Source organism: Poecilia formosa, unplaced genomic scaffold (assembly GCF_000485575.1).
Source record: "Poecilia formosa unplaced genomic scaffold, Poecilia_formosa-5.1.2 Scaffold119, whole genome shotgun sequence".
NCBI classification, from domain to species: domain Eukaryota; kingdom Metazoa; phylum Chordata; class Actinopteri; order Cyprinodontiformes; family Poeciliidae; genus Poecilia; species Poecilia formosa.
In genome coordinates, this window is record NW_006800058.1 from 520,842 (window position 1) to 546,128 (window position 25,287).

General features: G+C 39.0%; 1 protein-coding gene across 1 annotated transcript in view; it reads right to left on the minus strand.

The window, feature by feature from the left end:
* The window catches only part of LOC103143989 (neural-cadherin), a 307,861-nt gene that overhangs the window by 55,564 nt on the left and 227,010 nt on the right, over positions 1–25,287 (minus strand). The window contains exons 29-33 of the mRNA XM_016675675.1: positions 22,132–22,259; positions 17,404–17,531; positions 15,615–15,738; positions 10,580–10,760; positions 5,943–6,109 (exon numbers count right to left, since the gene is read on the minus strand). Coding sequence (XP_016531161.1) covers positions 5,943–6,109; positions 10,580–10,760; positions 15,615–15,738; positions 17,404–17,531; positions 22,132–22,259 — 728 coding nt within the window. The remainder of the gene's footprint in view (positions 1–5,942; positions 6,110–10,579; positions 10,761–15,614; positions 15,739–17,403; positions 17,532–22,131; positions 22,260–25,287) is intronic.

Here is a 25,287-nt window from a genome sequence, read left to right on the forward strand (position 1 = left end):
TGTTATGATGTTATTCCCTCATCTAAAACACACCAGGAGTGTTGACTTCCAGGATTAATGAAAACCAGTTTGAATAGTAAACTGAACTTAACTGCATTGTTTGATAACCAGGATCAATATGGAATGCATGTAAATGACTTGGAATCTGTTCGTCTTATTGGATTCAAATGATTTTCTTTGTAAAGTGTTTAGATTTGTTGTGAACTGGAGCAACATAGTTAAGCTTTTCAGTGATGTTACAGGTGTTGATATGCTTACGTTGTGTTGCGGTTTCTCGGCTTTGTGATTTTTCTCTTTCTGCAGGTTTAGAGGCAGACTGCTACACTGCTGACTTCTGTGCTTCTGTCTCTCCTCTCCTCTCCTCTACTCCTCATTTCTCTTTTTCTTTTCAATGTCTGTCTCCATTACATTTGAAATAAACCCAGAGCCAGGATTAATCTATATATCAAGAGGATCATCACAGGAAATGCTGTAATGCTTCACTTGTAAAAGTAAATTTGTTTGGCTTCACCTTGACAGTCATACAACAATTCTGAGTGCCACAGTGCAATACATTTCTTTCTTTCTTCAAAATAAATAAATAAAACGATAAACTGAACTGAACTGAAGTTATATATCTTTTTCTACACTGTATGCAAACATCTGGTTTCAACTCTGTCATTTTACTGAAACTGAATTTTGTAGGATATCTACAAAAGATAGAACAAGTTTTCTTTAAAAGCAAGCTTCTTTTAAATCAAAAATGGCATTTGTCTTTTCATTTAATAAAAAAAAGTTGAACTTCAGAAGGAATTATTCATTTTTCTAAGTGGACGAATCAAATGAAACTCATTTGCTTTAGGGAGATCCACAAAGGAAAGTTCTAAAACTGTCTGCATGTTAATTTGAAACAAATCCCAAATCAAAAGGAAACTTGAGGTAATTATGGTGAAAATGCTGAAGTGACTAAGGATTAAGCTTCAGATTTAAATATTTTAAAGGTAGAAAGACTCTAGTTGGTCTGACTGATTAGAACAATGAGATAATTTAGAGCTGCTCCTTTTAACACCGTAAGGATATGCAATATAGATCCACAGTCCAGGGTAAATGTCTATTGTCTTTTTAAGGAAAAACATGCAGGAGGAACGTTTCTAAGACAAAAACGTACGAATACAAACCAATTAATACATTTATCACAACAAGCTGCACTGAGAACCTGAAATAAAACCCGGTGCACTTTTTCTGTTTTTATTTTAATTCCAATGCCTCTCTGTCATCCATGCAGCATGGAGGGCCAGTAATGCAGGAAGGGTGGGGGGAGAGACGGAATATGTCCGAAGGCTGTTTTAAGAAAGACACGGTGGTGGGTGGGTCGTCCTCATTTCAATTTCAAACTGATCCACCAAGTGTCCCACTGAGCATAATTTCCTCCCCTCCATCTTTGTCTGCCACTGCTAGCGCGTAAACACAGAGCTGAGATGAGAAGGGCAGGCAAACTGAGACAAAGCAGGAGAGATGTGACGGGGACGTGGGCGCACACCGGTAACTTCCTCACTTCTCCTCAGCATAATAAACATAAGGCAGGTTTCTGAAGGAGGACGCTGGTCAAAAATGCAGATCATTACTCTTAACTTTACATACCCGACTACAAATGTCCATGTCTTTGCTTTTTAAAAAAAATCCATTTCTCTCACCTATTCCTGTCCTAATTCATGCGTTAACGACTCCCTACTTTTAACAAGAAGTTGGGTAAGATGTTGAACACCTCCAAGGCTGTTTGGCTTTGGGACGGAGGCTCATTCCAGGGCTCTATTATAAGGTAATAATTATGTTCACAATCCACCAGGGCAGTGCTTTTTATCCAGACATGCTCCCAGCCACCTGATTTAACCCCAATTAAAGCAGAACAGAGTGGTGTGATTTGACTCCAGCTCTGCTCCCTGGGTGGCATGTATGAGAATGTGGTAGCTGGTGTGACTGGAGTTTGCAGGAGCAGTTTCCACTTTGTGTGTGCCACTCTGTTTGCAGTCAACACTTCCAGAGAAGAGAAACTTTTAATCCTTCAGATGCTTCTTAAGCTCTGCACCGTTTTTGAACAAAACATTTTAATCTAAACTCATCTGCTCGTCGTGTAATTGGTATTTCTAGGCTTTTAATGATTAATTAAGAGGTTCTTTTTTTTTTTTTTGATGAGCATCAATTCTTGGGATTTATACCACTGTACATTCCCTAAAATCACTTCAGTTTATTTATTTGTTTCTTATAGAAGAAATTTAGAAAATGAACCTGGTCTGTATAAAGACCAGACAGATACATGAACCATACAGTCATTTCCACCACTGATACTTCTCTTATACTCATTCTGAATGCATACAAAGTGTTATTGGAAAAACATTTTAATCTTGACTGACATGAAAATGGAAAGAATCTGACATTTTGGTGAATTAATGAATGAATGAACGATCGAACTTCAGACCTGGTGGCTGAGGTTGCAGCTCCTCACCCATGCGGGAGACGCCACCCTTTATCTAGAGTAAATGACCACATCACGATGAACCTGCTACCATTTAAAAACTAATTTTGAAAACACAAAACTTTGGTTGGCTGAAAATCTGCACAGTTGACACAATCAACCCAACAAACCCACAAACCAAGCTAACCTATCCAAACTAATCCAACCAACTAACCAACCCGACCCACTAGGGTAATAGTGCATAAAAGAAAAGTAAGACCCAGAAATCTGACAGGCCGTCTACTGTCTAAGTAAATAAATGAAATTCAACATGGTGTGTGGTAAAAGCCCTGATGTGAATTCTTAACAGCTGAGTGTAATTCACTTTGTAATTTTCAGCTCAAGGAGTTTTAGTTTGATGCATTACGGAGTATCTACGGATGGTAGTGTTGTTTTAGACTACATGTAATGACAGTAGGTGATCATAAAGCAACTAGCAAAAGCAAATAATTTGTCCAAAGCAACATCTGGCAAACTAGACAAGCAGGTGTAGTTTTTTTTTTTTTTTTTTAATTCTAACAAAAGTTCAGGTGACCTACAGTGAGGAGCATGGACAAGTTCGGTCAAGTATTTCATTCTTTCATGCAGAAAGCCTTGTAAAAATAAATGAGCTCAGCAGTGTGACCTTTTGCAAAGCAGCGGAATGAAAGAGCAGCGTTTTAATGCCGTATCCTAATCAGTGAATGTCGGGTTATGCACCGTCCCGGTGACTTTGAGGAAACATAAAATGGCATTACCTGGTCATAACAAAATATGATGCTGTCAACTTTTTCTCAAAGGAGATGGCAATCAATTTATTAACTCTTCAATTACTTTAACAGGGGTGCTGGCAGCGATAACCTGCGGCAATCAACAGTTTAGTTCTCAAACCAGGTTTAAAAAAAAAAAGGTTTTACAACCTGGAGGCATGTCTTGATAAATAGTTTTAACAGTGAGATGGAACATGATGAGAATTACCTGTGGAGGGTAATTCATTCACAACAAGGTACTTATATATATATATTAGGAGCTAAAAACATTTCAAGTGTGGCGGAAAAGCAAAAGCTGAAGAAATCTGTAGGGGAACAAATACTTTTCCACCATGCTGTACGATATGCATTTCTAACGTGACATAACATCAGAAATCCATGAAGTGCACAGTTACAGTTCATGTTTGTATATTTCAGAGTGGATCTATACAGTATATCTGCACAGATTTAAAGATTTCCTACAGTTAAATGCTTTATTCCCTCATTAAGCCAAACACAATCAGTCCCCTAATTTCCTGAAAGTATATCCAGCCAAGAGTAACTCACACTAATTCCTCCTGATTAAAAGCAAACAGAGCTGTTAGAGAGAACAACATAACCCTGGTAGCAATATGCTTCTACTCCAAGCAGAGACCAAGGCAGAATATCCCGCATGTCACTGCGGGGAGCTTTTTCATAAGATTCACATATCCCCATGCTGTCTGCACCCAGGAATAAATGCACTTTATGTAGTGGATAAATGATGTGAACCTGCTCCCCATGTGGCGGTGCTGAGAGAGCGCTGTGACATTTAAGAGGAAGTGCAGAAACGGATGAATCGAAGGAAGAGACAGATGGATGACAGACGGGGATCGTAGGAGAGGTTGCACTCTAATGGCGGCTGTGATATGGATCCTGTAATCATCATCAGTTAGACACTGAAGTTTGATCAATACGTGCGGGCACCGGGCGGGGTGACAAACAGGAGCGAGCGTCCGGGAAGCACCGGAGAGAGGCGCCGCGCCGTCCAAGACATTAAGTCAAGTCAAGACAAAGCAGGGAAACTGGCAAATGAACAGAAATGAAGGAACATTTAAAGTGTGAACAGAACATTCAGTGGGTGTAATGAAGCCCTGGAGACAACAACAACCAAAAAAAACATCAACAAAAAAAAAAAAAAAACATCAGCAAAAAAAACAAGTGTTTTAATGCATTCAGACCTGACATTGTTTTTAACTGTTACTGCTAGAAGGCAATTTCAGAGCATTTATTCTTTGTGACTTTGTCTACCAAAAGTGAGCATATTTGTAGTAGCATTAGCACCACTAATAATAATAGTAATAATAACAACAGGAAGAACAACTAGGGGTGCACCGATTGCAGTTTTCCAATTTCAAAACCCTGACCTGTCAATTTCGATTTTAAAGTTGAGAAATAGACAAGTGGCAATGTTGACCACAGTAGGTGAATACTGTTAACCAGGCATGACCTGGTGGGCGGGGCTGTCGGTCAGACATGCCTAAGTATCGGCCGATTTCACAAAATGAAGGAAATCGGCGCCAATTGATCAGCCTGATTTATCAGTGCAGCTCCCCCCAATAACAATACTATAATAAATATATGCTGCTAGCTGGACTCTTATTAAATTATCTTCAACCTGTAATAATTTTCCATAGTTACACATTTCAGCTGAACTGCGACAATATTGATGAAAATGTACCCAGTAATTATTGATTCTAAATCTTTATTGTTACATAGTTCCAAATATTTCCAAAACCACTTCATTATTTTAAACCAAAAGATCCACCAAGCTTCAGCTAGCTTCAACATTGACTCTACAGCAGAGGTTTGTGGTTAACATGTCATGTTACCAGAGGAAGCCCAAACCATCAGCCTCCACCACCGTGCCTCGGTGCTGATGCAGGGCACTTCTGATCATATCTTATGTTTGATTTTCACAAAGTCTTAGTGTTGTCTCAACGCATTAGGGGTTAAGTCAAAACTTTTGAATCATGCATCACTTGAGCATTTTTTCTATTTTTATTAAAATTATATTTTCATTATCCTGAACAAATGAAAACTGTAGAGTTAATGACTTTCCTGATGTCTGTCGGTCTCAAAACACCCACATACTGACATAAATAGATGATAGTTGAAGGAGAAGCCACTACTTTCCTTGGATCTGAAGTGTAAATGTGAACACTTCCTGGTCCATCCATCCCTCCAGCAGATGAGTTATGGTCTGACCACCTTATTAATAAACTGTCTCCAAAAGTGATAGTTCATAGACAAATACTTCATAAGTGCAATTCTTTGACAATTTTTCCAAAATGAAAAAGCTATCATGCTCAACAGACACATAAATAATGAGCACGTTTGGTAAACACACACCAGGAACTCATCATGTACACAGACGCCATCTTCTGGTCAGTATATTTGGGTAACCTACGTTCACAAGACACTGGACTCCATGTTACATAACCAGATCACAGCTGAAGGATTTGTGACCCTGAAATGAACTGAACCATTCAACAGGCTTTTAATCAGGGCCATCACGGGTAATGCATGGCATAAAAAGCGACACTGAACTTTGTCACATCAGGACTAAAGGATGAATAGACCAAACAGAAGCTTTTGAAGCTGCTCATCACAAACTCTAAACACGTGGCAACGTACCAGTGATTTGATGCGATCATGATCGTGTGCCTACATGGCCAGCTCACCTCCAGTCGCAGGTATTCACTCTGGTCCCTGGACACCAGGCTGATGATGATGCTGCTGTGTTTCCGGGTTCGAACCAGGACTTGGATCCACGTTCTTCGGGCCGGGAGTGCAGACGCCAGCTGGTAATGCAGATGACTGTGGCCGTCGAAGGAATACTCCGGGGCCTCTGGAGTACAGATACACACAAATTAGACACTGAACAATTAAGGATCTTCTCTATCATCTATGCAACTCAATGTAATCTCCTTTTTTCTGTTTCTAGAACAAATGTCAGGCAGAATCAATCCAATGTTCTCAAATTTGTTGAGAAAATGCATCACTCAAACGTCTTCATATTAACACTGGACCCCCGGCTATTGGCAGGTTTTCCAGAGGAATGCAGCTCCACAGAAATGTTCTTGGTATCAAAAACATTCAAAACAAAATGCACCTTTGAAATACCACAGAGGAATGTAACTTGATACAGTATTGGCTGAATCTCCAAGAGCAGAGAAAAGGAAGAAGGTGGATGTTAGCTTCTGCGGTAGTGCTATGACAGTTTTCACTGCGTGTATTAATGCATATTGAGGTATATTTGGTGTTTGAACTATTAAAACAAGCAGTCAAAAGAGGAATTTGAGGATTTCAGCTATTTGCAGTTGTGGATCCTGACCTCCACTCTGTATTCCAGGTATCTAAGTTTGAAAGAGATGAAGTGCTTCAAGCCAAAACCATATCAAGCCCTTTCTCGTTCAGCACTGAATTTGCAGCATGAGCTGTCATCTACAGACCACTTTAAAACTCTGTCCTGATCTTCACCAACTATATCGTAGACTTTCAACAATCCTTCCACTCATCCAAGATCAGGCCGGTGGGTTAGGAAGGGAAAACCAGACGTTCCTCTCACTAGTAACACTCTCCAGCTCGTTCTGGGGGATCCAAAATGAGACTCATTAGAACTGCACCTCTACTGGTGGCAGCATGTTGGAGCAGCTCTGTCACTTTAGTTCTAATTTGTTCAGTTTGTTCATGAATGCTTTTGTTTGAGGCGTTGTGTATTTGGAAGGATATTCTCTCTGCTTTTGGATATTGTGCAGCTGAAGAGAGTTTTGGACAGTTGTTATGATGTGTAACAGCAGAAACAATGTGTTGTTTTCACAACTGGAAGCAGGTGGTTAGGATTTCAGAAAGATCGAATATCTGAACTATGACCCCCAATTTCCAGAAAATGAGGCTTCATAGATGCAGAGAATCAGCAGAGAGCAGAGAGAGGAGGAAGTTCAAACCATATTCCATCAATCATATCCTGTCTATCATGTCTACGACTCTGAAGATATTTGGATGACATGAGTTATGACAACTTAGGGATTAATAAAGTATTATTCAATTGGATTAAGCTGAATAGAAAGGCATTTCCAGTGACTATATAATCACTCCACCAAATTCCGCCCTTGTTCTACCTCAGATGACCGACTCACCTACACTGACCCCTTTCTGATGTAGAGAAACAGTGGCTCAACTTTAAACCAGTCATCAAGAGAGGGATGGCCATTCTAACTGCATCCAGAGTCCTGTCCCTACAACAGGTGATTGCCAAACTGTAAACAAACCAGTAAATTTAGAGCTTTGGCTTTTGACCAACCTCTTTCTTCACCAGAGTAACACACACACACACGCACACACCAATCCTATCGTCTCTTCTAAGTAAGACACAGATGTACTGGAACAACTCCGACTCCCCACCAAAAGGGACCAGAGGTGTAGCTGCATGAGATTTGTAAATTCGGTGTAATTAATGCTATCCTCTATTGTGTAATAATCTCTTGTTAATTGGGAAGGGTTGCAATTAAAAAAAGAACATTTATGATGGTGATTATGAAAACCGAGCAAACAAGGAATGGGAACAAATCTCCGAAGAGAGACTTTGGATGCTGAATTGTGTGGAAAGTGTCTGAACCCGGTGAGCCAAAAGAAAATGCTTCCTTTGGTGCTGCCTTCTCAAATTAAAGCTGAGTAAACAACTCTTTTCTCTTTTCCAAAGAGGACCTCCCTGGCTGCCAAAACTCAGCTATGTAATGTAAAAAAAAAAAACAAGTCATTGTATAAACAGTAAAAGTGATTAATTGCTGTTTATCATTGTCTCCTCAACTTTTTTCTCATTAAATCGTTGAATGTTTGACGTGTGCTGTAGTCGTTCACGTTGCTGCACAAAGCCCTTATTGGCTGCTGTTTTAAAACAGAAAATATATTTAAAAAAATAGCTGCATGTCCAGTGTTATTTATATGACAACAGTGTGTGCGCTACTCTTCTACTAGTTCTGTGGCATTTGAGAAAGCCCTGTCAATTAGTGTCACTCTGAGGCAAGAGGACAGTGGAGGGGAGGACGGCGCAGCCTGGCACGGCGTGCTGCGGTCAGCAGAAAGCAAACTGGGATGTGCGCAGAGTCGGACCAGAATCATTAAACATCCCGTCTCCTTCCAACAGCTGCAGTCAAGTGAACGCCTCCGCAGCCATGCGGCCGGCACAGACAGCCTCACAAGGAGAGCTCATCCCCAGGCCAGAAGGAGCCTTAATGTGGGAGCTGCCGAGAGGCTGCATGCTGCTCTGCCAGCAACACACAACAGTAATTAAGAATCCTTAAAGGAAGAAGCAGCTGACCTGTGTGTTCATTTCCCATAGCAGGAAACAACATCTGCTCAGAGGATACCTAGAAGGAATGAGACTGCGAAGAATTAACATCAGAATGGCAGAAACACAGGCAGATATGGGCAATTAGTGATGAGTGGTGTTAGCAGAGGACTCTTGCTAGTTTCTCCTTCACAGCTAGGATAAATAACAGCAAAAACGACTAGTTTGTGTTTTAAACCCTGATAAGTATGCTGGATGTACAACGCCTTCACCCATTTCATATTCTGTCACGTTAAACATCAACGTAAGTGTTCCTTATTGGTATTAGATGTAAGGTTGGGACTTCAACCCATTAATTTCAAATAATTAGTTATATTGACATTTTTTTTAACACAATTAATAACTTTTTTTTTTCTTTTTAACATACAAAGGTTCCAGACAGAACCTTTGTATTCACATTTTTCTGATACACCTTTAAAACTGACACAAAAACTATTTTCGCAAACAACAGTGATGGACGACAAGCTGCTTCACTCCGCCCACTGAGGGTTAATATTTGCCTCAAAAACCGATCTGATTGGACGCTGGAAAAGACTATTGGTGTTTTCAATTTGTGCTAAAAGGAGTAAGAATATCAGTTAAGCTATTTAAACCTAAAATAGTATCTCAATGCTAAACATGTAGCAGCAGCACAGACGTCCCAAACACTAACAGCAGCGTTCACAGCCCACATTTCTATAGAAGATCAGGAGTTTCTGAAACACTGGAAAGCTGAACTGATAGAATAACACAGTATGCAAATCTGATGGTTGGAAACCCTGAATAATAATTTCACAACCACTAATGTTGTTGGGTTCATGTCAATTTATTCAATATTTTTTCTGCAAAAAGGGGTTTTGAAATAAAAATGCTGCTTATTTTATCACTAGTTTATTGCAAACAGTCCATTACAGATCCTCCTAATAACTTGATTTCAAAATTTTAATTGCGTCCCATTACTCATTATATGAGGCAGACATTGCTAAGACGTGCATTGATGTGGAGTGGAACAAAAATCAAACATGCTTTTTGAAGATTTGCAAAGATTAAAACCTAAAAAGTGTGATGTATGACCCCCTCCTTTAAATAACATCTGTTCTTTATCTGTTTGTCCAAAATCTTTACCCTTTGTGCACCTCTAGTACATCTGCCTAATGGAAAAATCACCAGCAACGTCCTGCACCTTCGAGGTAAATTGTTTTCTAATTTTTGGTCTGGAAAGAAGTTCCAGTCTTCTCAGCAGCAAAGATGGGATGTGGGTCACTTCCCTCATAAATGTATTCAGGCTTTTTTTAATAAATGAGTGCAACCCAAATCCGCTTTTGAGTAAAAAGCGATGGATGCTTGAAATCTTATTTATAATGAAGTTATAATGAGAGGAAAAAGTGTGGCAAATAATACATTGGCTTGTTCCTAACATTTTCCATTTTAAGAATATTTTAATTTGTGAAACAAAATATCTATCTGCATCTGTGTTGAAGTGCAAAACTGGTTCGATTCTTAAAATCTGTCTGAGGGCCCCATTTAATCCTCCCATGGCCTGCAGATCACACCAGAGCCATATGCTTAACATCTCTTTCGTTAATATATGAACAGGGAATGTTTATATCAAACTACATACATGTGTTAAAATAGCCTAGTCAAAGTCCAGATCCAGCCCATCCAATCAGCCTGCATCTGAGCTACGCGTAAAACAAGAATGAGTCACTAAACATAAAGTACTGCCATGAAAGGTGATTCAATAAAGAATTCAGTCAGATGGATGAATATAAAGATACAACACAGTTTTTTATGTGACCTTTTCCCACAGTATCTCAACAAAATAAAAGTTTTTGGTGGTAACCTGAAAAAAATTTGAAAAAGTTAAAGGAGTTTGACTTCATGGCAGATGCGACGTAGTGTTTCAGGCTCTGTGACCCGCCCTAAGACCTGCTCGGTTACCGTGGAGACGCCGTATAGCTTCATGAGCCCGACACAGATCTGGCTTACCTTCTTCACACTGCTGTCCCGTGTATCCGGCCACACACTGGCAGCTGAAGGAGCCCCACTCCCCATGACAGCGGCCGCGATGGCCGCAGGCTGGAAAGCCCATGTTGACACAGCTGCTATCAGTGGTGAGGCAGCCTGGGGAGCTGGACTGCCAGTCGGCCGGGGAGCCCAGATCATACAGCTGAACCCAGGAGATAGAGGTGAGAGGACAGAGGTGCAGGAAGAACAGAAGAAGAGATGGGAGGAGGTGAAGAAAGTGGAATGGGGAGAGAAGAAATAAGGGAGGGAAGAGTACAGTTTATTACAAATAAAAGATATAAGTCAGAGGGGATGTTGGATAAAAAAAGGCAGCAAAGTTAAAGTGTGATGACAGGAAAAGTTACCAGTGACTGAGCAAGGTTATAAACAGGAGACAAAACCAGTCGGCAACAACAGAGGAACGGCTGTTTGAGAAGCAAAACGCAGAGATCCAAGCAGCTCCACAGCTACAGGGGGAGACAAAGTTCTTTAAAGCAGCAAAAGTCAAGCAAAGTGAAAGGGAAAACTGAAGAAGGGACTGCAGAATGTGCCAAAGGACATTCGCTAAGGGTTCCTTCATTTCCACTCTCATCTTCCTCCCTTGTTCTGTTTATACTCACACTCTCTCTCTCTCTCTCTCTCTCCATCTTTCTCTCTCTAACTTCTCAGAACCGATCCTCTGATGGAAAACCTGCATGACCAGCTGCATACGGCGCTGAAAGGACTGGGGGAGCTCTGAATACTTAAACGCGGCTCCTTTGACAATCCCGTATTCTGTGCAGCCTTTTTGTGCTGCAGAGAAGATGCAGGAATGCAAACGAGTATAAACTGACTGAATGGTGCTGTCAGGGAACCGCTGGCCTCCAGCAAAGCGGAGCATCCTATTGGTTCCTCCTTTTTAAAAACGGCAGGGTTTGTGCGGATCCAGCTGAGGACTAAGAGCTGAAGCCCAAACATTCCCAAACAGCAAGAGAGAGAGATTCCCATCTCTGCATGTAATTTGATCATGCATCGGTATAACGACAGAAGAAGAATCTGAACAAAACACTCAAGTGCCAAAGTTCACCTGCCTGTGCACAAATTGTGAAGCGTGGCTTCAGCAGAGAGGAATGTCAGTCTCTCAGATAGACGACTGCAGGCGGCCCTATTTGGTGAGATTAATGTCAGGTGCTGGGTATAAACATGTCATCGCTCAGAAAGAGAGAAAAATATGCTGAGAACCAAAATCCAAAGCCTACAGAACAGTGTGTTGTGCTGTGAGCGATGTGTCACCAATCATGTGGCAAAGAATCCATTTTAATGCATTTAAAGAAACACTTGATCTCATCTATCATGGATATTTTTTTAATAAAACAAAGGTACTACATTTCACTAGCAATACTGGTGAAGATGGGTCCAAAGTAATAAGAGTCTAAAGTAATAAGAGCAGCAGTGGTGGTTAAAAAGTTAGTCGCGCTAACCCTGAAGCAGTAATCATAAATATCAGTTAGTTAATGCTAAATGTCAACTATGTTGATTACCTTCATATGACAAAAGCAAAAAGACGTGCTACAACATAGCAAGAAAGACTACAATCCCAGAGCACCAATTTAATTTTGATATTATAATTTACATGTCCTATAAAGTCCTTAGATATTGTATTTTTTTTCGTTTACATATTGTCTTTTAACTGTATATTTAATTCTATTCCTGTATGTTTCATATTATAATAATTAATTTGTTAATTTGTGAAAAAAGAGAGAATGTGGACAGAAAACAAAACTGATTTGTAAATGGTCTTCACCAACAGCAAAAAACGAGCATGAATATAACGTCTGACAACCTGACGTCAATAACCAAAACTTCAGTAAAGATGTAGAACTGAAAGGTTCATCTGAAAGGTTACAAAACAGCCAAGTAAATTATCCAGAAAAAAAATAACCGAGGGGAAGCTAAATGCACTGAATGTCTTTAAAGCTAGCTAAAACACTAAGCTAAAAATTAGCTGGACTATTAGCGGATTAGCAGAAATGTGCCCACTGCAACACAGATGTTTCTGGTATTTTAAGGACAGATTCAAATCAAGACTGCTGGAAGTTTCAAAACCAAAGTATGTATAAACCTGGCAGACTGAGACACAGAGATATATACTGGTGGTGCTCTCCCTCTGTGGGAGTATTTTACTTCAGCGGGCTGCTGGTTGGATTAGATGGGGGGATGGGCAAAGCTAAAAACACGGCAATCCCAGAATAAAAACTTCCAGGACAACAGCATGTGGGCATTTATCGTATCATTATCATAAAAATGTATTATCATAATATACATTTTCATTTATCACAACACAGATAAATTCCAGTAAATGATGTTTGGATCTCCCTGGCTGTATTGTCAGAGTTGCTACTTTGACTATTTTCTTCACTACTGGCTTGATGAGAACAGAAATGTAGCTTAGTGACAAAAATCAAACCATGTACTGTATGCTACTGGAGTCCTTATGATATTTCAAAATTGTTAGGTTTCTTATGAGTTTCTTAGAGTCACTATTTATTTTAAGCTCATCGGACCCATCCCCAAAACCAGAGCTAAAATATAACAACCATTCAAAATGTATTTGTGTGCGAGGTCAAAGTTCAGACCTAAAAGAATTGTAGAAAAATTTAAAACATACATTTAGATTTTATCTTTGTCCTATTTGACTGAGCTTGAGTTATTCTGCAAATACAAGGCAAATGCTTCAGTCTTGATATGGAAAACTGATAAAAGTAAAAAAAACTGAAAGCACCGTTTAATATCTAAGATTAAATGGAATGTATGTGTAACTGAATTAAATTTATTTTTTTGTAAATGTTCTCAAGACATTTTTTGTGAATTTGTGTTATATAAATAAATTGAACAGAAACTGAACTGAAGTGAGTTGTAATTTAAGACAAAGGTGAACCTAAAAGTTTTAAATCGTAGGGACATTTGTCACACGTTTTGGCCTTATGCCACACTTTCTAAATATTTATTTGTAAAACTACGAAACCCACTTTGTATTGGTCTTTTACACAAAATTCCACCAAAGTACTTTGAGGTTTGTGGTTGTAACGTGACAAAATGGGGGATCTCAATACTTCTGCAGAGTAACGTAATGCATCAGTAACACCCTGATAACACGCTTCGTAAAAAACGACTGCAGGTCAAACGTTTCTGCAGAGCAACGCAAAGCTTCTCACACTCACAAAGCCATTACCCCAACTGTTGTAAGTGAAAAGCTCCAACCTAAAAATGGAGTGACAGACGTGTCAAAACCAGAGAAAAACTTAGTGCAGAAATCTAAATGTGAGGGCTGAGAGGAGACAGACAAGCTGGGAAATGACAGGATGAGGATAGAGAGACTTAAAAGCAGACAATGGCGAATGACAGCCAGAGGGAAGAGGCGAGGCTCTGGAATAGAAACATAATTATGAAAGACAGGAAAAAGCATAAAAAATAAAAAATCTTTTTTTTTTTCTTTTCCTTCATCCAGACTTCTACCTCAGAGCAGTAACCTCCCCTCACTGCTTCCTGCTGTTGTCTTTAAAGTGTTTAATGGAGCTGACACAGTGCTGTGAGGGTCAAGAACAGGTAAATGCTAATATCCACGTGAACTACCTTCATCTCTTCACAGGCACTTACATCCTGGTTGAACAGACCATGTTGCTATGGCAATGAAAGTGAAACGTTAACACATTCAGTAAAAAAATAATAAATAAAATAAAATAAAAGGGCATCAAAGGAGAAACCATGAAAATCCTGAAGCATACAATGCTGAAGCATGTCCATCAACGTTATTAATCATCAAAACGCCCACTCTTCCCTCTCTTTGGAGGTTTATTATCTTTGCGTCCGCCCACATATACCGTGCAGATTTATCTCATTAGCACACAGTTTTTGAACATACTCTTGCTTTATCTCTGGCTAAGGTAAATCCCACTAGAGCCAAGCCTTCAGTACTTCACAATAATAAACATACACAGCCAAGGAAAAGTGTTTGCCCCCAACAGATTTTATTTCATTAAAGTGTCTTAATGAGTAAGTTGATATGACTGTCATCAAGTACTTGCTATATCGTTCATATTCACTATTGAAGAATTTGGACCTATCCTTATTTATTTATTAATTTTTTTTTTGCACAATTATTTGAATTTAAAGCCTGTTTCAGGTCATGCTGCAGCATTTCAACCAGATTTACAGCCATGGGAGATAGAGAGTGCTATCTCAGCTCAGGTCCTCTATACTCTTGTGTTTGTTACTCTGTAGGTGAGACAGCTGTCAGGTCTGCATGTGATTAGGAAAACTAAACCAGAAAAAATAGCAAATCCCACTGAAACTCTAGTTATGGTTGTCTGATAATATTTCCAATTAGCTAAAACATTTAATAAGCAAAGAGAAAAAAAAATCTGTAAGAGAACAATTCATTTTTTACAGCACTGTATCACTTATGTCCCCTTTTTTCACACCCAGCAATTTGTTAAAACACCTGTAGTTTTATGCTAACAGTTTTACATCGAAAAGAGCAAACACCATCTCCATCTCATGGATACTGTTCCAGAAAAAAATGTCAAATTTCAAAGTCTACAAATTCACACGCAGATTTTCTACCAGAGCCATCTGCTCTTGCAGAAACGACTCGGGTTTAGGCAGGGCTGGGTTTGGACTGTCACGCTTTGAGCGTAAAGTCCAACTTTTTATAACAACAACCCAGCAGGAGAAGGTTGAAGGGAGCGCTGGCCAGGAGTGCCGAGGCTGATATTCCATTTCACTCTCAGAGAGTGTGTGTGTGTGCGTGTGTGTGTAGTGTCTGAAAAGACTTTGAGGTTCCAGTTAAAAGCTTAAAACCCTCTCTAACATGGCACAAGGGCACTGGGAATGTTGAAACGTGTTATTAACGCATTTATCAGCTGGAGTGCAGGTGTGAGTTTGGGTTTGCTTTCCTGCTGATGTTTAAGTGGTTTGTTTGGTCATATGTGGGTGTGTGTGTGGATGTGTGTGTGGATAACAGGCAGTATGTTGTTACCTTGCTGTCCACAATGAGGTTGCGGATGCAGCCGGTGAAGTGTTTGTGCTGAAGCTGAGGGTAGATGTAGGGAATGTCCTCGTTCACACCGCCGAGCTGGAGAACTTGACTCGTGTTTAGGTGTCTGAAAATAAACAAACAAAAAAAAAAACACAGAGTCATATGAACACGTAATGACCAGCACCGTTAGAACACAGCATTCTGGAGGCAGGCAGTGTTTTGGACCAACGTGTGTGTGATATTTAAGAGTGCAAAACAAACAGGAGTTGAGTAAAAACAGAACAATAAGACGTGATCCCAATATCTGTATATCTGTAGTATTTATGTTGCTTTGGTTTTTAGTATTTAAATTCTAAATCAGCTTTATTATATTAATTTAATCAATATATATATTGATTTTATATATATATATATATATATATATAATCTCATCTGCGAAGCTGAGAAAGACCCAGTCATTTTAGAGAAATCACTTGCTGCTGGCAGTTACAAGTTATTAAGCCATTTCCAACTAGCTCGGAGTTCGCCATTCAGTTCAGTTGTCAGTGTTTTCAGCAGTCAGTCAACAAGAAGAAGATTAACATTCATGTACTTCATTAGCAAGCTTAGTAAGATGCAATCAAATGTTGCATTATGGAGAAGGTACTTGGCTAATCACTGGCAACCATGTAGGAAATGCTCCACCATCATGTATCCTGCCATGTACAAAAAAAAAAAAAGAAAAATCTGGTTAGCATCTACACTTTTGTATGCTATGCTATTAATATTAAGTCAGCGTCAGTGTTGGGGGAAATGCTGTTTATGACCCAGTGGAGTAAATCATCTGGTGTGAATTCAGGCAAACTTGATGATTTGATCAAATCAACAAACACGTCAGGAGAGAGAAGGGATGGGTCGGTTTCTAAGCTAACTATTTCCAAGTCTTATAAATGCAGCTGTGCTACTTCCACAGACGATCCGCTCAACTTGAGCAAGAAAAAACCATTACTACACTGGCAAAAACAACTTGGGAAAACAATCGTAGTTCTTTTATTCAATAATCCTGTCCCTCATTTCTGACGTCTGTCATTGTGTCTCTATGTCAGGGGTGTCCAAAGTCGGTCCTGGAGGGCCGGCATCCTGCACATTTTAGTTCTCTCCCAGGTGGTAGTAACAACCTTTTCATCATGTCAACATTCACCTTAGGCCTCTAATAAGCCATCATTTGATCCAGGTGCGTTAAACCAGGGAGAGAACTGAAACATGCAGGATGCCGGCCCTCCAGAACCCACTTTGGACACCCCTGCTCTATGTGATTAAGTGACATAGATACAAAGGGTCAGGAAAATAAAGCTAATGTTAAATGTACCATCAGCAAGGTGTCCAACAGCAGGAGCTCAACCCATGTTGGGTCAGAGCAGGCCAACATGAATGAATTAGAATAGGGGCCTGTTGTGTCATTATGTCCCAGTTAAAGTTGAGACAGCAACCCAACTGAGGATTATGGCAGAATTTTGAGAACTGTGTGTAAATAATTTCTCACTAAAACCCCACAGTAAATAAGATGGAGATGAAAGACAAACTCATTTAGCGTACATAGCCTTTCATAAGTTGCCTCTCCATTCTGGTTTAGGTGAATAAACAATAAACCATCACATTGCAGTATTTAGCATTGTCAAATGCCTGATGTTATATGTACCTAATGTTTTGACCTTTTAATGATTCTCTAATGCATCTCTAAATGTAAAAGATTAGATTCCAGAGTGCCTCTAAATGCTTCTCCGTTTGGAAAATGAGACATGCTCTCTACCTGTCAGTGTTGGGTGTAACACCCATCACTTCACAGGAGGAGTGGTCCTCAGTGGTCAACCAGCTGCCCAGACCCTCCATTTCCATCACTGCTGCTCCTGAACATCGGTCCAAGGTGAAGCGTACTTCCTGGGGAGGAAACAAATCAGGGTTACGTCTGTGAGAAATAATCGCATCAAAAGCAAACAAAACATGTTTTTCTCTGCATCTTGATGACTGTAATTATTGCTTTCTTGTGGCCCATTAGTATTACTATCATCATGGGAGCAGTGACTCACTTGTTTCTGCACTGCTTACTTCAAAGCTACCTGCTGGGTCTTATGCTAGTTGTTACACAGCAGACACAACTGCTCGTCATCCACAAGTGAATCTGTGTTCTAAAATACACAGATCAATGGTTAAAATACTGTTTATTGTTATTGTAAAAAACCTACTGAGTATCTTATTAAATGATAACAATACATAAGGTGGTTCTGCAATGTACTGACTCAATGAAAGCTGAAAACAAATCCATAAAATGCTTATTGTGAATTATGTATCATTTCCTTCCATCACACAAAATCCTATGAAAATCTCATCGAATTTGTAGTAGAATGTGAAAAAGTTTAAGGGGTATCAGTGGATCACTGGCACGGCTCACCAAAGCATTTTTCACAGTTTGTTGCCACATTTTCCTCCCATACTAAAGCGCAGTGGTGGTAAAATAATAGCACTCAGGGCTTTGGCTGCTGAAATCTGCAGAAAACAGCCGTGCCCTCGCTGCTTCTGATCTCAAGCTGTCAAATCTCCAGCCTGGATAAGCTTCTGCTGACTATCCAGGACAAGTGAATAGATTCATATTTGATTTCAAATAAACGCCATGCAGATTAATCCCAGTTGCAGGAACAATAGAGTCTCAAAGCCGTCTAGCCTTCACACTGTTCAGAATATTGCTGTCCTTTGGAGCTAAATATTCTGTGTAACCACACATATTGATGTGAGGCTGACCTGAAGTATTTATTTTTTATAAATAAAAAAAAAAATCAATCAATTCAAAAGATGCAATGAAACCTGTAAGTTATGAAGAGTAAATATGATTTTTTATTTGGTAACGGATGCAAATTTAATACCTATCTTAATGGTTGAGTGGTGGACTAAGGTCAAGGTTTTCAACTGAGAAATCTATTTATCAGGCTGGTTTTCTTTCCCTCCTTCATTTCCACTGAATCTACCATGATAAAAACATTATCTAGGTGGACATTAGGCAGGTAGTACTTTTGTTTTTACCTTGAATCCTAGGGCTGGAACTTGGATAATTGGAGGGTGGTAAGTATTTTAGATTCTTAATCTAAGTTAATTCATTTGATTAGGACAGTGCACATTAATATTCAGGAATTAGCACAATAAATAAATTTCATCTTTTGTCCTAAGACAAGTAAGCGCACAAAAAACAAACACCTCACTATACAATTCACAGGACAGAACGCAGTACACATAGTTCTATTAAAAGAATAACCAAAAGAAAATCAACAAACGGAATCATTTACATATTAAATAATCAACCCATATACAGAAACAGTATAAAAACTGGTTGCAAGACATTATGAATGTATGTAACTGGTTTGCTTGAGTTTCCTTTTAAAAATTGGTTGACATAATAATGTAAGCATTATTTTCCAATCAGCCCGGTCTCCAACAAATTATAAACTTTTTTTTTTTTTACGCTAACTGTAATATATATTAAATTGTGAGGTTTCATTTTACGGTTGCTTCTTTCCTTTGTGTTTCCACTGTGGGTCCTAAACAGTAGCTGTGTTTCCATTACACATGTGCACAAAACTTTATTAATATCCCGTTAAAGTCAAAAACACAATTTTGCAACTGCTATGTTTCAATTAAAAAAAAAGAAATGGAATCAAAATCACATGTGAATGAGCATGTTCATGCGATAAGTTGTTAAAAAAAAAAAAAACTTGCAGCCCAATCATCCTCATAACACTTCCTGTCGTCTTCTTCATCATTTCCTCCAGTAGTAACATCTGGTTATTGATCATATTACTTACGCTGCAAGAAAAGTGCGTTCACTGTAATTTTGTGAAATTATGAAATGAGATGGCTCTGCAATGAAATCAGTCATTTCCATTCAGTCACATATTCACACATTCACACGCTGATGGCGGCTCTGCCAGGCTGCCATTTCTCGCCATCGGCCCTTCTCACCAACACCAGCAGGAAAAGGCGGGTGAAGTGTCTTGCCCAAAAACACAACAACAGAGGCGGATGGAGTGGGAATCAAACCAGCGAGCCACCAATGCAGACAAAAAAAAACAACAAAACACCTCATTCTAGTGCCATTATATCAAAAAAGTTTCCAATGAGCAAACTTATTTTCAAAATTTCAAAATGCTCAATTTTAAGGTTAAAAGTAAAGCAGTTATTGGCTTAGCTGGACTGTGAGGTGGAGCGACTAAAGCCTTTCCTCTGCCTACATCCCCCAGAATGCTGTGTGATTCTGAATTGGAGTTCAGTGAAATGATCACCATACTACTGGACATATTTTGTATTGATACTGATTACGTTTTTCTCACGACTAATATTTTTACTGCCCTGCCCTTGTGAGACATTTTTTTTCTCTCTCACACATGCAGTAACTCTCCTCAACAAGCTGCAGACTACGACACATGAGCAGCTAGTAGGGCGGCTCTCTCAGTGCCAGCAGATCTGGTTAGTTTATGTAACCAGATCCGTAGAGGACTAACAGTCCAGGTTAGATTAAAGGTTTGGAGTACAAAAGTTCAGAGGGATAAAGTTTTGAAGACATGGAGCCCTGCCTCATGTTACTCCTCCTATCTGTACTGAACCGCAAACCTCTATAAGGTGAGGTGAGGATGTTAGGATGAAAGGAGGCAGACATGAGTCCAGTCCAGCTGCTTCCTATGCTGAAACTAAGACAGAAAAGCTCAAAGTTGTCAGGCTGCGTTATATCAAAGCCTCCAAAAATAGAATATCCAAAAGTCTTGTTGATATTGAGAGGGAGGAATAAAACTCTGAATCCTTGGAGGTGAAAAGATTCAGGCAGTTCTCAGTCAAATAAAGATGAGCCTAATTTAGCTAATTCGTTTCACTTTAAAGTGTCAAAGGAGGCTGTTGTAACCATCCATCTCACTTTTACTGCAATTATCTGCCTTTGTGCCGTACAGTTCAGACAGCTTTACAACAGCAAATCACCCCATCTACCTTATTTGGATGGAAATAATTAGGCTTGCATGAAGCAAAATTATTATGTGAATTAGTCATATGGATGTAAAGTAGCTGTAATGCCTAAATTGATTTCTTTTCCCTTTTCTTTAGTTCTTCAGATTACTCAGATTGGCTCAACAGTAACCATCAAAATTCATTATATTATTTAAGGACAGAATAAAATTGGAATAACAACAAAATAATAAAACCATGCAGATTGTCTTTAACAACCGGCATCGCCGCTGCATTACTGTTGCCATAGTTCCCGTTTTGTTTGTTAAGTTTTAGCTTTTAAAGAAGTTTCACATTATGATTTCATTTAATAAGAGAAAAAAAAATCTGTCCAATCCCACATAGCCTGAGGTGAAAATATAACAAGTCTCCTCATGAAATCATAAACTATCTACATTTTTTGAGGCACTTTAACTGATTTCTTGAATAATAAAACCTGGGTGTAAAATGTTACAGCAAAACCGCTCTTATCATAATGTAGGCTGAAAGGGCTCAAAACAAGAACATTATGCCCCAATCTAAAGAAAACGAAGAACAGATGAGAAACTGTTTGAATGTATCAGTCTGGAATGGGTTATAAAGATATTGGTACATGTGTGTACCATTAATCACAAATGGAAGAAAAACGAAAGAGTGGTGAACCTTCCCAGATGTGACCAGTCTACCAAAAATACTACAGATGTGCATTAATAACAGCTCATCCAGGAGGTCAGAACAGAACCCAGAAGAACTACCAAAGCACTGCAGACGTCAGGTCCCTCAGTCAGGATCAGTGTTCATGACTCCACAAAGGCTCAGATTGGTCAAAAAACATCTTAGGGTGTTTTCACACCTGGTAGTCCAGTACAATCTGTTCAACCAGGGAATAAAACTTCAATATTTGTGAAAGCTGGTGTGGTTCTCTTTGACACTGCACTGTGTCAAACTAACCAAACTAATCGAAAAACCTGTTCCCCTCCTCACCTGTGGTGGCGCTGCACCAACAACCACTGAAGGGGACAACATGTAAACGTCAGAAGACGAGTGTAAGCCTTCTCCCTTGACTGAATGAATGTCTTTTTACATTTGTATGATTTAAACATCTGTTTAAGTAAACATGTTAAGAGTGACATAAAGCAAAAACAGAAGAAAACTGTAATCTGGCCTGTACATTTTCATAACACTGCATGTTCCAGATGGATTAAGCTTTTAATGACCCTGTAAGCATCTTCAGTGAGCAAAGAAACACCCTCAACGCTCAACATCCCATCATAAACATACAATTACTAAAGTCAAACGCTGAGGGCCGAACGGACTGGACGTCAGGCTACTCACATGGACGGAATTTTAAGTGTTATCCATCCCATAATAAATGGATAAAACATAAACATTGCATGCAGGAATATTTCTTTAAGAGCTGTTTTGTGGAACATCTGCAGCCATACAGCACAGAGTGCAGCTAAGACCTGCAGGTTATATGCTAAACAAGTGCCAGCCTGTGTAAAATGAAGTGTCTCACCTTGCTGTTGCTACGGACGTCCAGCCGATGCCAGCGCCTGTCTGCCACGTTGATGTTCCCTGGCAGCTGCAGCACAAGTGTGCCAGAGCCATGGTTGATTTTCAAGGTTGGGGTCCCATCTATTAACTCTGGATGGAGAAAGAAAGAAATGTGGGAGAAGAAAAGTGTGAGACCTGCTGTATGGCCAGTTTAAGGTTTCCTGCCATCCTCATCTGAAACGCATGGCAACGACCTGCATGAGGCATTCATGTGTTAAAACGGCACAAAGCAGGCTAAACTGTAGATATTTGCTCAATGGAGATTATTTTCCAAAAGCAGGTTGGGATGTGTTTGTTTTTCGTTTTCTTTTTCTTCATGACAGTCAACAAACATCAAACAAAAGTTATTGCATTCTATTTTCTGACTTACTCAAATGGGAAATTAAAAGTTAATGAACTGGTTAAGATAGCTGGTGTGCTTTGCACCTTATGTAAAGAACTATAAGAAGGCATTTATACCGACCCGCATAGACAATTCATTATGCAGACTGAACTTCAAAAGTTCAAGTGGGAAATGACAATTACGCCAAAGCATCTTGAAATGTGCTATTTAAATCCATTATTTACGCAGGGTTAGGTGGAACAAAGTCGTAATGTGCCAGGCAAAAAAAATAAAAATAAAAATAAACCTGTCATTCTCTACCAGGAAAGATTTCAGGTGATGTTGCCAGGAGTTGTAGATTTAGAATTGTTTTTATATGTCGTACACAAATTATCACATTTCTGGCACAACTTCAGTAACATTATAGACAAAGAGATGGAGAAGGCACGTTTAGAGTAAAGGTATTGGAGACATATTATGAAAAACCTTAGAAGATATGTAAACATCTGTATAGGTGTTGGAGGTTCTGGTGTTAATTACCTTTTTATTAGCTAGCATCTAACAAACAGGGTGCAATAGTGGCAAAAGTTGAACAATTTTCAACTTTCTTGTGTCGCTTCACCAGCCTCTATGTGCAATTTAGTCAGTTGCTTGGCTAGAGCAATTTTTTGCACAAGTTCTATAGGAAATTAACAGAAAGGGAGCGACATTGTCTCCCGTGTGTGAAGTCCTTCTGAAGGGGTCAGGTTAAAATGTTCTGGACCAACTATGGACACTGGTCTGACAACCTTCAGACCTGTGCTTGGAGGCTTCTCAGTGTGATCAGATCACCAATAATGAATATCAGTATCAGTCAAACAATCAGAATCACATTCATTGCTTCATTCTTTGCCTGACTTTCAAATTAACTCTGGTTTTGTTCATTTGAGGGGCCCAGCCCACCTTCATGTAGAAACAATGCCAAGAGTTTCCACACTTGACAATCCAGTAAACTTGGTTCAATTGGGGACCAAAATTTGTTACATTTTCAGCTGGTGTGATTCACTTTCATACTGCACTGTAAAAACAAACCAAACCCTTTGAGAAACCTGATCAGCTCCATCTTTTTAGCAGTTGGAGGATTTCTCTACTCTTTGGCAAAAGACCATGAACCATTTCTCCTGCTACCGCTAGACTCATACATTTGTTTCCGTTGTATTTACCCAGAATGCCCTGCACTAGTTTACTTCCAGCTTTTGGAGCATTTTCCTCCATTTGATTTCAAACCGCACCAAGCAGAGACCAAGATTTTTAGGCGGAGCAAGAGTTTGCTGCATTTTTATTTTTTATCAACATCAGAGTTTGATTATGCATTCCCACTTCCCAAAACAAATTAAACTTTCTAGACAAACAAACTACAATTCAATTAAAGGGAACTGAACAGGGCTGGCGTGATCCGCAGCACTCAGACACCTCAACAATACTACCTTTCTGTTGCTCCAGCTTTGAGAAATGACGGTGGATGAATTACGATCAACTCAACGCCAGTTATGAACAATCGAGGGAAATTCCAGGGTGGGATAACTTTGTCCATCAGAATTATTGCCATTAACTCTTACTGTTCCTCCGCAGGACTTCACTTAAAGTTCTGAAATGAACTTTAAGTGAAGTGGAAAACCTTCTAATTCTACTGATGTCTCTGCAGAGAATATGTCTGGAATTATGTCTCATGCCAATGCTGCAGCACGTCCTGCTTTTCAATTAAAAATATTATCCAGTCACAGCATGAGTCCAGCAGTTCATTGTTTCTAATTTTCCCCATGGCTAACCTGAAGCTATACTCACACAAGTCCAGTGCCAAAATTAGGGATTCACTTTGCACCCAAAGCATTTGCTCCTGGGTGTCAATTAAAAAAAAAAAAATAAAAAAATGAATAAACCAAATCCCTTTTGGCTCTCTTACAGTTTCAGCTAAAAACACTTTGGTTTCAGTCTAGATAAAAAAATAAAAAAAAATCCATAATGAGTTTTGCTAACTTAGACATTCTTACATCGGACTGAATGTACCGGTCAGTGGAAGCTGGAAGTCACAAGAGTCTGCCAATGCTCTGACATCTTACCACAGACTTTAAAATGTAAAATAGCTAAAAATGTTTCCTACTTGGCCAAATGGATTTGAGTATATCGCTAAAATTACAACAGCTTGAAAATTACAATGGAAGTTCATCTTCTGTTTTGTTATATTATAGTTGATACAAAACACTGATGGCTAACATAATTTACTTCAATGTAATTTGCTATAAATATTGAGAAATATTATTCCCTTGTAACATTTAATTGATATATGCTGTAATGCAAATGATTCATTAAGCCACATTCTGTTCAAATAGCAAAAAAAAGAATAAACTACCTAAACTAAATATTTCTAACATGACAAAAGTCACATTGCTATTACAATTGCTATTGCAATTGCTATCACATTGCTATTACAAAGTCACAAAGCTATTACAATGTAAATAGAGGGAAAAAAGGAATAAATTTCCACCAAAAAATCTGGATATTTTTAGATTACTCTTGGAAATTTCTGACTTTCAAAAGTTAAAAACATTTGACTTTTAAAACTCAGAAAATTACCAAAAGTTGAACATTTTAAACTAATTGAACAAAGAAATCTCCAAGGTTTTCTATAAAATTTCTGAGATTAATCTAAAATATTCTGTGGTTTTTCTAGCCATTGTTTTGAATGTTCAAACTTGGAAATTTCTTAGTTCTTTCCACAAAATAATCTCAATTTCTGAGATTTCTCTTGCAAATTTT